General features: G+C 38.8%; 1 protein-coding gene across 3 annotated transcripts in view; it reads right to left on the reverse strand.

The window, feature by feature from the left end:
- Window positions 1-15,218, reverse strand: part of LOC150103081 (putative phosphorylase b kinase regulatory subunit beta) — an 860,602-nt gene that overhangs the window by 34,060 nt on the left and 811,324 nt on the right. For all 3 annotated transcript variants that reach the window (XM_090398411.1, XM_090398412.1, XM_090398413.1), the window contains exon 27: window positions 15,101-15,208. In XM_090398411.1, the coding sequence (XP_090254537.1) occupies window positions 15,101-15,208 (108 nt within the window). The remainder of the gene's footprint in view (window positions 1-15,100; window positions 15,209-15,218) is intronic.

A 15,218-nucleotide genomic window follows, 5' to 3' on the forward strand; every position in this document is an offset into this window, starting at 1 on the left:
TTATTATGGGGGATTTTAATTACAGTGATATCAATTGGAAGGAGGAAATATTACGTAGCAAAAAGAAAATGGAGTTCATACATCTTCTATGAGATAATTACTTGAAACAGCACATAACTGAAGAGACACGTGGTGTGAGAGTGTTGGACCTGGTTATTGGTTCAGAGGTTATATGCATAAGTAAGGTGTCCTTGTTACCTCCAATTGGTGATAGCACTCATGTGGTATTGACTTGGGAGGTTGCAAAATCTGTGGATTTTTCTGTTAAGAAGGGGTATGCAGGAACTACAGGTTAGGCAATTATAACAGGCTTCATAGTGAGCTTGCAGCCATCCCATGGCTGCACATATTGCAGGGGAAAGATGTTATCAGTGCATGGGATAAAATCAGCGGGTATCTGAGGAAAGCAATATCAGATTGTGTCCCCATGGTCAGGAAGTCAAACAAGGCAGGCGTTAGATGGATGAGCAGTAGTATCAGGCTTGATCTGCAAAAAAAGAATGTTATGGAGAATTTACAAGGAGAAAGGCGATCAGTACACACATGAGCGGTACAAGGCTCAAGCTAGGAAGGTTACCAGCATAGTAAGAAAAGCTAAATCAGATTATGAGATGACCTTAGCCAAAGAGATCAAGGGTAATCCCAAAGAGTTCTTCTGCTATGTGGCAAGTAAGAGGAAGAATGACTTCGGAAGGATAACTTTAGTGGGTGCTGATGGTATTGAGGTGACAAAATCAGATGTAATAGTCGAGTTACTGAGTGATCACTTTTCAAAAGTCCATCACCCAAGTGAGGATATCTCTGTACCTGTAGCAATAACTAATGTGAGAAATGAAGTTAAGAAATCGGAGGTATTTAATATATTGAAATTTAAATGCAAACACTGCTGTAGGCTTAGATGGAATATCAGCTCAGGTGTTGCGTGAATGTGCAAATGAATTGTCAACCCCTCTTACTTGGATAATTAATTTAAGTTTGAACTCTGGTATGGTCTGTAGGGAGTGGAAGTTAGGCAAAGTGGTTCCTATGTAAGGGTGGCTCTAAAACTGCGGTAGTTAATTACAGACCAATCACCATCTCAGGAGTAGTGGTAAATGTATTGGAAAAGTTGGTTAAAGACAGAATTCAAGAATGGGTGGATTAGGATATTATACTCTACAGAGGCCATCATGGTTTTGTTAGAGGTAGATCCTGCCTTAGCAATCTATTAACTTTTTCATAATAGAATGACATCTGAGTTTTACAAAGGAACTGGCTACAGTGGTACTTCTGGATTTTGCTAAGGCTTTTGACAGGATACCACATGGAACACTGTTATGCAAATTGGAGCAGATGGGAATGGATAATGGCTCAGGGAGAGATACCAGAAGGGGTGGTGTATGGAGGAGCCAAGTCCAGGATGAGGCAGGTGTTCAGCGGTGTGCCTCAGGGCTCTGTGCTTGGGCTATTGTTGTTTAATTTGTATATCAATGATACAGGAAATGGCTTACAGGGAGATATTCAGTTGTTTGCTGATGATGCAAAGTTGGGTAGCACAATAAAAAATCAAGCTGATGTTGAAAGTTTGCAGGATGATTTAAATAAGCTGGTAAAATGGGCAAAAGATAATGGATGTCAGTTCAATGTGGAAAAGTGAAAGTCATGCATTTTGGGATTAAAAGATTACCAGCTGTGTACTACACTGATGGAAAGGTACTCCAAGAGATTGATGAGGCTAGGGACTTAGGGGTATTGGTGGATAGGGAGATGAAGTTCAGAGGACACATTGCTAAGGTGTCCAAGATTGCACATAGGATTACTTGGTTGTTGAGGAACACACTGACATCCAGAGATAAGAGGTTATTATTCCCCTTTATAAAGCATTGATACTTCCACATTTGGATTACTGTGCTCAGGTGTGGTCGCCTGGATTTCTTGGAGATGAGGAGGCTGTGGAGAGGGATAGATTGAGAGCTTGTGGACTGCAGAGGTTGGTTGATAGGCAGAGAAGAGGGGATATGATAAAAACATTTAAATTACTGAAAGGTTTTTATAGGATTGATGCAGGGGAAATGCTTCAGCTGTGTGATAGTGATGGAAGAATAAGAGGTCATCCCTGGAAATTAAAGAAAAGTATGGTTAACAAGGGTGTCAGAACAAGGTTTTTTGCCTGGAGGGTGGTGAACGAATGGGATTCATTGCGTGACTTAGTTGTGAGCTCTTCGACTGTAAATGAATTCAAGAAGAGATATGACAGACATTGTTTTGCTAGTTTGGGTCTCCCGCGATGAGTCTACTGACTCCATGGAGATACCCGTAATAATAATAATAATAATGATAACAATAATAATGATATTGGTATCAGTATAATGTGAAAAGTGTAGAGTTATGCATTTTGGGATGAAAAAGCTTATCAGTTGTATACTACTTTGATGGAACTGGACTGAAGAAAATGGATGAGTCTAGGGATTTGGAGATGCCATAGACTGTGAGTTTAATTTCAGAAGGCGTATTGCAGATGTGGCCAAAACAGCTTATGAGGGGGTCATTGGAAATCCCCTTTTAAGGATAGATGGATTGGTTGATTTCTGTAATCCGCCAGAAAAGGGAATTCATGATAAGACTTATAAGTTATGTAAAAGATTGTATAAGACTGATACATGGGAAATTTTTTAGTACATAACTAAATGTGTGTGTGTATGTGTGTGTGTGTGTGTGGAAGGAGGCTGAAGAAGAAACTAGTGTCATCACTAGAAATTTAGCAAGAGTATGGTTAGCATAGCTACTGGAACAAATCTGAAAACAAACCCCAACTCAACATCACCAGAGTTAAAGATCGGTACTATCAACGTAAGAAGCCTGAATGGCAAAGAAATGGAGCTAGCTGAGGAATTAGATAAGTACCAGATCGACATAATAGGGATGACTGAAACAAAAAAGACCAAAACTGGTGAGATCTTTCTGAGCAATAAATACAAAATGTTATATTCAGGCAATGACAATCAAGGAAAAGAAGGAGTAGCCATAGTATTCAACACAAAATACGAGGCTAATCTTCTTGAATGGCAGTCAGTCTCAAGTAGAGTAATGTGGGCAAATATGAGAATGGGGAACTGGACAATGAGACTTATTTGTGCCTATGGTCCCACAGAAGGTTCTACTAAGGTAGAAGTGGATGAATTTTTTGACGCTTTAGAAAAAGCAACTAACACAATGAAAAAGGAAAAGTTGGTCCTTGTTGGGGATCTAAATAGCAGAGTAGGAAATGATTGTGAGACATACAAAAATATTTTGGGAAAATTTGGAGAAAAGCAAAGCTAATAATAATGGCAAATATCTGTTGGATTTCTGCTCAGGACATGGACTGGTTATTACTAACACCATGTTCCGACATAAAAATGTGCACAAATTCACATGGAGAGAAGAGGCTAGGAATAAGAAAAGTCTCATTGACTATGTTATTGTTGATAGTGATGTTTTCTCCCTGGTGAAGGACACCAGAGTGTACAGAGGATTTAAAATTGGAAATGATCACTATTTAGTCTTGAGCAGGAAAAAACTGAATTTCGTATTGAAAAGAATAACATGTAAGAAAGTTTTAAAGCGAATAAAAGTTGAGCAGCTCTCAGATGTGAACTGTAGACTAAAATACAGAAAGATTATTGAAAAGAAAATGAAAGAGTTTGAGAACAGGAATCAAACCTTGGAGATTCAGTGGCAAACTCTGAAGAAAACATTCATTGATTCTGCCAGAGAGGCATGGGGTGAGGTTGGGTACAAGGATAAAAAAATCAGAACTCCCTGGTGGACACAGGAAGTTAAAGAGGCAGTGAAGGAAAAGAAGAAAGCATATCAAAAGTTCCTGGCAAATAAGTCAGCTTTTACTCTTACAGAATACAGAGACAAATGTAAGAAAGCTAATCAGTGTGTAAAACTAGCTAAACAAAAGTCATGGGAGGACTTTGGCAAGAATGTAGAAAATAAATATCAAGAAGGTGGCAAAATATTCTGCAGGTTGTTGAAGAAGCTTAGGAATGGAGGAAAGAGTGCTGTAAAAGGAGTTAGAGATGATAAAGGTGACATGAAAACAGGAGAAAAAGATATCCTTGAAGTATGGAGTAATTACTTTGAAAAACTGCTAAATGAAACAAGCAGTGATGACAGCACAGTGATAAAAAAACACTGACCAGGCTTGCAGTCAGGAATACATAATCCATACTTGAAGTAGAAAAAGCCATCAAAGGCTTGAAATGTGGAAAGGCAGCAGGAGTAGATGATATTAGACCAGAAATGCTGAAGTATGGTGGTATAAAAGTCTTACAGCGGCTACACTGCATAGTTCAGAAAGCCTGGACAGAGGGACGAATTCCCGATGATTGGAGTAGAGCTCTCATAGTACCCATATATAAAAAGGGAAATAAAACTGCATGTGAGAATTACAGAGGTATTTCCCTACTAAGTGTTCCTGGCAAGATCTATGCAAGTATACTTGAGAAACGGTTGAGAAGAATTGTGGAAGAAAAGCTTGGTGAAGAACAAGCTGGATTCAGGCCAAATAGAGGCTGTCAGGATCAGATCTTCACTTTATGACAAATAGTCGAGAAAGCATAGGAATATAACAAAGATCTTTGGAAAAGGCATATGACAAGGTGCCAAGAGATAAGCTATTCAATACGCTGCAGTTATATGGTGTCAATGGTGCATTATATCAAGCAATACTTAGTCTTTATTTGAGTTGTAAGTCAGCAGTTAGAATTGAAGGAAGTACAGGAAGATGGTTTAATGTTAAATCTGGTGTGAGACAAGGATGTACATTTACCCCTCTGTTATTCATTATGGGGGATTTTGGGGGATTTTCAAAAAATATTTAGTGGATGCAATGTCTAAATGTATACCACGGGTGAGAAGGTTAAATAAGTTAGGTGTGAGATGGATGAATAAAGAGATTAAGCATGCAATACAGAGAAAAAGGGCATTGTGGAGGCAGCATAAGAGAAGTGGAAGTAACCAATTTCATGAGTTCTACAAAGACCAGGCAAGGAGAGTGACTTGGTTGGTGAGAGTAGCTAAAGAGAGGTATGAACAGCAGTTAGCTAATGAAGCTAAAAAGAATCCTAGGGAGTTCTTTCGATATGCAGCCAGCAAAAGAAAGAATGATTACGGAAGGATGACATTGATTGGAGGAAATGGTATAAAGACAGCTGTTGCAGAATGTGTGGTGGAGATACTTAATGAGCAGTTCATAAAGATCTTTCAATCTTGTGAATGTGACTTCATGGAGAGATTAAGAGCAGTTGATGATGGGGAGGAGAGACTGACTGTAAGTGAGCAAGAGGTGTTTGGGGAGTTGAGTAAACTAGATGTAAATAAGGCTGTGGGACTTGATAATATATCACCGCGTATTCTGAAGGAATGTGCCAGAGAGTTGACACCTGCCTTGACATATTTTTTTAATACGAGTCTTGCACTTGGTCAAGTCCCTAAAGAGTGGAAGGAGGGCAAGATTGTGCCACTTCATAAAGGAGGTGATCGAACTCAAGCATCAAACTATAGGCCTATCTGTGTGTCAGGTGTTGTGGTTAAGTTGTTGGAGAAGCTTGTGAGAACTAGGATCCAGAGTTGGGTTGACAACAATGGTATAATCTTTGATGGACAGCATGGATTTGCTAAAGGGAGGTCGTGTTTTAGTAATCTACTTACTTATTACAATAAAGTGACTGCTTCCTTGGACAGAGGAGAAGGATACACAGTAATATACTTGGATTTCGCAAAAGCTTTTGATAGAGTGCCTCATGATAAGTTGACAGTCAAACTAGAGCAGATGGGGTTGGATATTAGATTAGTGCATTGGATTGGAGACTGGCTATCTGATAGGTATCAACAAGTTGTGTATGGGGGTGCAATATCCAGGAAAAGGAAAGTCACTAGTGGAGTGCCTCAGGGATCTGTTTTAGGGCCATTACTATTTAACTTGTATATTAATGATATTGGCGAAGATTTGGATGGAGATATTCAGTTGTTTGCAGATGATGCAAAGTTGGGACGAACCATAAAGAGTAGTGAAGATGTTGTGGCCTTGCAAGAAGACTTGAATAAATTGAGTGATTGGGCAAGCAAATGGGGATGTGAGTTCAATGTTGCAAAATGTAAGGTTTTAAAATTTGGAAAACAAAGATGGGATGCAGAATTTATGCTTGGTGAAAATATATTGTTGGAAGTAGAGGAAATAAGAGATCTGGGAGTGATAGTGGATAAGGATCTAAAATTTAGGGGTCACATCGCCAAAATTGTGAAGACAACACAAAGACTTCTGGGAATGATGAGGAGGACACTGACATGTAGAAGTAGGGAGATTCTTGTTCCATTGTATAAGGCTTTGATTAGGCCACACATGGACTATTGTGCCCAGATTTGGTCACCTGGTTTTCAGAAGGATGAAGAGATGTTGGAAAGGGTCCAAAGGCGACTGACTAAGGTAGTTTCTGACCTCTGGAATGTCGAGTATGAGGAAAGATTGAAAAGATGTAATTTGCAGAGTCTAGTGGAGAGAAGGAAGAGGGGAGATATGATAGAGACCTACAAGTTGGTAAGGGGTTGCTATAGGATCAATGGTGGAGAAGTTCTACAGCGAATAGTGGGAGATCAGGGGAGAACCAGAGGTCATCCCTGGAAACTGTATAAAGAGGGTGTGAGTAGGGGAGTGAGAGGCAGGTTTTTTTCGTGCAGAGTTGTGAATGATTGGAATGCCTTGCCTGAGAGTGTGGTGTCTGCAGGGAGTTTGAATGTGTTTAAGACCCGGTATGATGAGATGTGTGTGAGATAAAAGGACCTCCTAGATGAGTCTTTGACTCCATGAGGTCTTGTTTAATAATAATAATATGGATCACATTATGAAGGAAAGTGGTATTAAACCTGATATCAAAATTGGAGATGTTAATGTCAGCTCTTTGCTTTATGCGGATGATGTTATACTTCTAAATAAATCCACTACAAGTTTGCAAGATTCTCTGACTAAATTGAATAGCTGTTGTAATAGATATGGTATGAAGGTCAGCAATAAAAAGACAAAGACAATGAAAATAGGCAGAATCATTGAAAATGTCAACTGTGTTGTGAATGGAGAACCTGTGGAACAAGTAAAACATTTCAGCTACTTAGGCACGATTTTTACTGAAGATGGTAAATTGAATATAGAAATAGACAACAGAATCAGCAAAACTGGTATGGTGGGAAGTCAATTGAATAAATTCATATGGAATAAGAAAGAAATTAGTCGGAACACTAAATTAGCTGTATACAAGACAGTGTTCAAACCAGTTTTAACTTATGAATCTGAGAACTGGGTCAGAAGTAAAACACTTGACAAAAGACTAGAGACCGCAGATATGAGAGTCCTGAGAAAGATTAGAGGCGTAAACAGATGGCATCAATGGCAATATCATATTAAAAATGAGGATATTAGGAAAGAACTTGACATTGTCAGCATCCAGGAATGCGTTAGCAAAGCTAATCTCAGGTGGTATGGTCACTTAAATAGAATAGGAGAGGAAAGATTAGCAAAACACGTGTTCTCTGCCAGGTTGGCAGGAAAAATGACACAGAGGAAGACCAAGATATAGGTGGATTGATACGGTACAAAGTGTCTTAGACGATAGAAATATAAGATCTGATAATGTTGGAGTCTTGACAAGTAACAGACTGATTTGGAGGAAAATTGTAGAGAGGAAGTTAGTAATGATGTAATTTTTGCATGTAGTACTGTCATATCCTGTACACCTCTTGAGGGTGCATGGCAGGAATTTGATGATGATGATGATGTTGTGATGGTTAGCAAGGATGTGAGGACTAAATTTTTTGCTTAGAGAATAATGATAATTCTCAAATCCAATATACAAGAAGGAATAGCTAAAAATATTGAATGCTGACAGGAGTAGCCTTGTTTAGAAGGCTTGTTATCTCATCTCGTTATCAGACCTGTGATGGTAGTCTAATCTTTAAATCTTTAAATTGTTGTTTATGTGTTAGTAGAGCTAATCTCAGGTGGCATGGTCACTTAAATAAAAAGGGAATGGAAAGATTAGCAAAACAAGCATTCTTAGCAAGGTTGGCAGGAAAAAACAGACACAGAGGAAGACCAAGACATAGATTATTATTATTATTATTATTTTGGGCAACTTCAAGGAGTCGACAGACTCATCGAGGGAGGTCCTAACATCATGTCAAGAACAACTATCCGACATTCACACAGTATCTATCATACCTCGTCTTGAACTCATTCACGGTCACAGCACCAACAACAGACTCTAGCAGATTATTCCACTCATTTACCACTCTCCAGGTAAAAAACCTAGCTCTAACACCCCTGCTAACCACATTCTTGCCCAGCTTCCATGTATGGCCCCTAGTCCTCTCGCCACCAGTTCTAATCTCAAAAATATCTTCTGGATTAATGTTATAGAAACCCTTCAGTAATTTGAATCTCTCGATCATATCACCTCTTTACCACCTATCAACCAATTTTTGCAACCCACAAATCTTCAATCTGTTCTCATAAGGTTCATTCCACAGACCTGCCACCATCTCGGTCACTCGTCTCTGGATCCTCTCCATCTCCTCCCCATCAAGAAGAAACCCTGGCGACCATATCTAGGCACAGTAGTCTAGATGGGGTCTTATCAGGGCTCGATATAGAGGAACAATAACTTGTTTGTCTCTGCTTGTTAAAGTATTTTTCAGCAACCAAGTGATTTGATGAGCTGTTTTAGCCACTTTTGGGATGTGCCCCCTAAACTTCAACTCCCTATCCACCAACACTCCCAAATCCCTGGCCTCATCAATCTCCTGGAGTACGGTTCCACCAATGTGATATACTGCTGCTAATCTTTTCACTCCAAAATGCATAACCTTACACTTTGCCACATTAAATTGACATCCATTTTCCCTAGCCCAGTCCTCCAAACTATCCTGCAAAATTTTGACATCCTATGCACTCACAATTGCTTTACCCAACTTTCCATCATCAGCAAACAAGTGAACACTTCCTCTCAGATCCTTTCCTATTTCGTTAATGAACAAATTGAAAAGTAGTGGTCCAAGAACAGAACCCTGCAGCACACCACTAGTCACAAGCTGTCTTTTGGACTCCACTTCTGAATAAACCACTCTCTGGTATCTCTCCATCAACCATCCTCCTATCCATCTCACCAACCCTATATCCATCCCCATCTGCTTCAGTTTACTGATTGGAGTAACATGTGGTATCCTGTCAAAGGCCTTGGCAAGGTCCAGCAGAATTACTGTAAACCCATTACCCTTATCCAGTTCAACCGTCACTGTGTTATAAAACGTGAGCAAATTATTGAGGCATGATCTACCCTTCACAAAACCATGTTGTCCCCCATACAGTATCCCATTTTCATATATCCAATCCTGTATTCTTCTCTGGACTAGTTTCTCCAAGACCTTGACAACGATTTCTGATATGCTAATCGGTCAGTAATTTACAACAGCAGTTGGAACCTCCTTTGTGCAGTGGAACTATGTTCCCTTCTTTCCACCCCTTCGGGACTAACCCAGACCTGAGACTCAGATTAAACAAACTGGTCAACGGTACTGACAATTCTTTAGCCGCTTCACGTATGATACGAGCTGGTATACCATCCAATCCCACAGATTTATTGACATTGAAGTTTTGCAATAGACTATTCACCTCCACCTCATTCACCACAATTCCTGTATAATCTATTGGTTCATTCATTTCTGCAATGTCACCACCTGGAAGATATATTCTTGCAAAGTGCTCGCTCAGTAATTCAACTATATCAACTGATTTGTTTAGCTCCCTACCATCGTCATTCTTTAAAATCATTCTGCCATAAACATTTTTTCTTTAACTTGCAACATATCGAAAAAATTGATTAGGATTTTCTTTAGCCTGCACATGGCCAATGTTCTTTCGTAATCCTTTTTTGCTCTTCTTACCACACTCATTACCCTTCTGGCATGCACTTTATACCATTCATGTGCCTACAAGTCATCTTTCTCCTCAAATTCCCTCCACATTTCTTTTTTTGCTGCTCAAGCTTAATGGTGTTATTCATCCATTTAACCCCTACTTGATTTATTATTGAAACTCTAGGTATACAGTCAGCCATTGCTTCATGCAAACACTTCTTAACTGCCTCCCATGCACTATCAACTTCTAGCCCTTGCAGTTGTGCATGCCATGGCACCGAATCAATCAATCTCCTAAGCTTGTTATACTTACCAGCACAATAATTCCACATGTACCGTCTTAATTGTAAATTCTACAGCTTTAGCCACCTCCCAAGTGAAGACTCTATGATCACTCTCACCAATTGGTGGCAAAGGGTTATATTCGTTAGCCAAATTCTCAGATGCAATTACTAGGTCAAGCACTCTCTGTCCCCCCTAGTATTTTCCATTACATGCTGTCATGGATAGTTATCCCTTAATAACTGAAAGAATCCAATTCCTTCCTCCTTCCAATCAATGTTACCATAGTTGAAATCTTCCATAATAATTGCCCTCCTTCCACTCATTTCTTCTATTTGCTTATGCATACTATCTCCACCATTTATTCCATCACCTGGTCTATAGCAGCACCCAAAGTATATTTTGTTCTGCTAGTTTCAATCTCACACCAAATAGCCTCAAATGTGCTCTTTTCTCTATCCTGCAGTTCCACTTCTATTCTTCTTGGCTGTAGCTCATCAGCTATCATCAATAACACCCCCCCCCATTTTATTCTCCCTGTTTCTTCTGAACACACCATACCCCTCGCATTCAATCCCACTAGCTGTGTCATCTTCTGTCAGCCATGTTTCACTAATGCCAATATCCTGTGGTCTGGAAGTGCCAACCAAGGCCAAAAATTCTTCCTTCTTGTTCCTAATACTTCTGGCATTCAGAACTGCAGAAGCCGATTTGTCCCATCACTATTTTGATGCCTTATACTAACTATCCCATTCTGATTCGTGGTCTTTCCTACTCACTTGGGCATATTACACACATTCACACACTCAACTGTCTCCCTAATATCTGCATATCTACTCCCCCCCCCCCCAATAACTCTAGTTTCCCTGATCCTCAGATGCAATTACTAGGTCAAGCACTCTCTGACCCCCCCCCCCCCCCTAGTATTTTTATAAAATGGATGGTTTACATTTTATAAAATGTAAACCATCCATTTTATAAAAATCCTTTTGCCCATCAAACTCATTCCACAAATTCAACACCACTCGTCAAACATAATTCACGCATAAAGTCATTAGCAATTATGGCCCTCCTTCTATACTCTTCACTGTTATACCACAGAAACAGACTCACCATCCTAACTCTCTCATTCTTCTCTTTTGCTACCTCAAGCAATTCCTTCACATCCTCACTCATAGCCTTTTTGTTTCCTTTCAAATCATTTGTACCTGCTACCACTATCAATTCTTTCACCTGCTGTTTTTGCATTCTAACTGACTCACTTACATTCTTAACGGTCGCACCGGGTTGGTACGATTTTGTTAAACTCTCAACTAACACACCTCTTACTAAGGAATCTCCATACAACACATGCTCTTTCATTTTGTTTACACTTACTATCATACCCTTATTTTTTCTATCATACTTTTGCCAATTATTAGTCGGTACGCTTGTTAAGGATTTTTGCTAACGCTCCAGTTGCCAATTTGCCCTATGTATCGCTCCACATAATAGAACGATCTCACTCACTGCGTCAGTGTCATCATTTTTATTCTTCGATCATTCATTCAATTGTTCTGTATGCTTACCTTCATTCTCACTTTCAACGCCACAAATAGATGGATTGATATAGTAAAAAGCACCTTAAAACATACAAATATAAGATCTAATAATATTGGAATCTTGACAGATGACACATTAATTTTCTAAAATTGTTGATCAGAAGTTAGTATTGGTGTAACTTTTTCATGTAGTATAGTACTTAGTACTATCATAATTATCCTGTACATCCCCTGAGAATACATATCAGGAATTTGATGGTGATGATGATAATGAGAAAATTCATAGCATTAATCTTCATAGAAGAGCAGCATGCAACCAGGGTTGAGGTTTAGTTAATAGTAATGAATACATGTCATTGAGTGGCATGAGTCACAACAAGTCACATTATATGTTCTTCTGGTCTGATGGACATGTCTTAATGTAGAGAATGTCTTTTACTCAAGCATGGTATTCTAACAGTGAAGTACAGAAGTATATACGATGATATGGCACTGCTTTTCATAGTATGGATTAAGTCTGCAGATTGTAGCACATAAAATTAAGACTGCTAAATCCTACAATGAGGTAGAATCAAACAGTGCTCATTTATCCTTACTATCTTCCTGGTATATACACTATCTACCAATAATTGTCTGGACACCCCTATTATTTGAAGTTATGAAACATTCCTTGGAACATAAAAACTGGTGCACAGATAGTAGGAAACAGTATTTCATCATAGCAGTTGAATACAGGTGGTATGGCAACATGACGTGAACTCAGTGACCTTGAGAGAGGTATCATCATGGTTTGTCACACTGGTGACATGTCCATATATGTCACTGCTACTCAACTGGAGCATCCAAAATCAAAGGTTGGCGATGAGATCAACAAATGGAGATGTTCTGGCATCACTAGTGCAGGAAAACACCCAAGGCAGCTGCTAAAAATGATTGGCAGGGACAGGAGGATGTTAAAATGGGTGGCACACAAAAAACTACAATTGGCCGAGACCATCTATGATGAGTTCCAGAGCACTAGTAACACCATGGTGAGCACTAATACTGTACGAAAAGAACTTGATTTACAAACTTTCCATGGAAGAGCAGCACACAAGCCGAACATCGTAACAACGAATAAGGCAGCTCATCTGGCCTAGTGCAAAGAGCGTTTTTCCACTGGACAATAGACCAGTGGAAAAATGGTGCTCTAAAGCAATGAATCAAGGTTTCCATTCTGATGGCAGGGTATGGATGTGGAGGCAGTCTGGTGAACGCTTGTTACCACAGTGCATTGTACCCACAGTAAAGTTTAGTGGTTGAGGAGTAATGGTGTGGGGTGCATTCAGCTGGTTTGGAGTGGGACCACTGTTGTTGTCTGTGGTTCCATGAAGGCAGCTTAGTACCTTGATATGGTTAATCAGGTGCTGCCTACACTGTGGAGTTTTTATGGAATGGATCCATATTACTATCAAGATAACAATGCCCTGTGCCACAAAGCTGCAGCTGTTAATGGAATGGTATGAAGAGATGGATGTTAAACGACTGCACTGGCATGCACAGAGTCCTGACCTCAACACCACTGAACACCTGTGGAACGAATCGGAGAAGTGATTGAGGTCCAGAGCAGCAGCACGTTCTCGATCTATTGCTGAACTAATTGCTGCTTTGATGGAGGAATGAAGACAAATTCCACCTAATGTCTGCAGTACAATGGTGGAAAGCCTCTCTCAAAGGGTGCAGGAAGTGATCAAGGCCAAAGAGGGGCATCCCGATAATAGAGTACATCTTCTGTATCAATTGTTAATTGCTAAAGTGTCTGGACAAGTATTGGTAGATAGTGTACAATGTCCTTGTATTTCTAGTCAAGTTTTCTTGCTTCCCTAATGCCAATAACTTTGGGACCAACTACGTCTGTAAAGGTCAAATACTGTCCCAACCCTCTTCCTATTTTCCCAATATTTCTGGAATTCATATAATTAATATAAACAGAGCAGTAAAATTCATCTTTGAAATAATTTATCCTTATACTCTTCAGCCCCAAGCTACACTTTATCCTGCTTCCCATGGGATTTCTCCCATCTGAGGCTATCGCACTCCTGAAATGGCGGATTTAACACATTTGCTCTTATATGAAACAGTCACCTCTCAAGATAAACTGCCATCTTTATTCAAATGCAATTTATCCCATCCCTTTATCACCTCAAATACATCTGCAGACAATCGATTTCATCATTGAACTATTCTTCAAACCAATGTTTCTTCATTCTTTTTCATTCCTTACATTCATTCTATTTTTCTTCTCTGTAAATCTTCACAAACACGTTTATAAAGAATATTGCAATCTTCTGGAATTTAAATTTAATATTAATAACATCTTTCTTCTTGATTTTCAATCTAATGAATAAGAGTGTTGGATATACTCAGTGGTGAACTATGGAAATTTTAACAAAGGGCTCGCACCGTTGAGCAAAAAAAAAAAAAAAAAAAGGCCTAACTTAGTCCTCATAATACTTATATTGTGACTTTGTAGAGCTTCTGACAGATATGATAATTCCTGTAGGATATCAATCATTCATAATAATCTTTTAAAAATTCCAAATTGAGAAGTCGGTTTAAAAAGCTCTTATATTTATCGTTTGATGCAAAATGCTTGCATAAAGCTGGGTAATTTCTCCACAAAGCAAGAGCCGTTCGTAAACTGTAAGCTGCCCATCGTGGTTCAAACATAGGGCCGATTTTTAAAATTTCGATACCAAGGTCTTTTGCAATTGTATTTAATTCTCGTTGATTTTTTGGTGATTGATGATAAAAAGCATATAATTTATCCATAAATATTTCAAAATGATTTATTTCTTTAATGTTTTTATCGAATCGTCTAATGCTAAGTGTAAACAATGAGCGCATTGCCAAATCACAACGTTGGGAAATTTGATTGCAACACCTGATTTGTTTCCTAACATTACACTAGCTCCATCAGAACAAAATGCAATGAAATGATTTTTATATAGTAATCAGAAAATCCATATGAATTTAAAGTAACAATTATAGTAGCATGTATACATTCCACGGTGGTATTTTCTAGTTCTACAAGATTATTAAACAAGAAGAACAGGGGGCTCGCAAATTTGAGAAAAATTTAACAAAAGGGGGGCCCCACGAGCCCCTTATAGCTCACCACTGAATATACTGGTTACTAGAGCACAGTTTTTATAACCTAGGACTAGGTTATAAAAATTGTTGGTGTTGGACAAGACAATAACACACAAGATAGTACATATAGTACAGACTCTTCTCATAGTTTACATAAAGAGAATAAAAAAATAAACTAATGTAAAGGGGATTATATTTGATAAATTACATACCTCAACCAAAATTTGACGATACTCTGGATGAGATACTCTACTTAAAAGTAATTCAATTTGTAAAGAAAAATTGAGTTCATAAACAGTCATATCTGATAGAGTTGGCTGCTAAAATAAA

Source organism: Typopeltis vanoorti, chromosome 9 (assembly GCF_054136105.1).
Source record: "Typopeltis vanoorti isolate ZY-2024b chromosome 9, IOZ_Tvanoo_1.0, whole genome shotgun sequence".
Classification (NCBI taxonomy): Eukaryota; Metazoa; Arthropoda; class Arachnida; order Uropygi; family Thelyphonidae; genus Typopeltis; species Typopeltis vanoorti.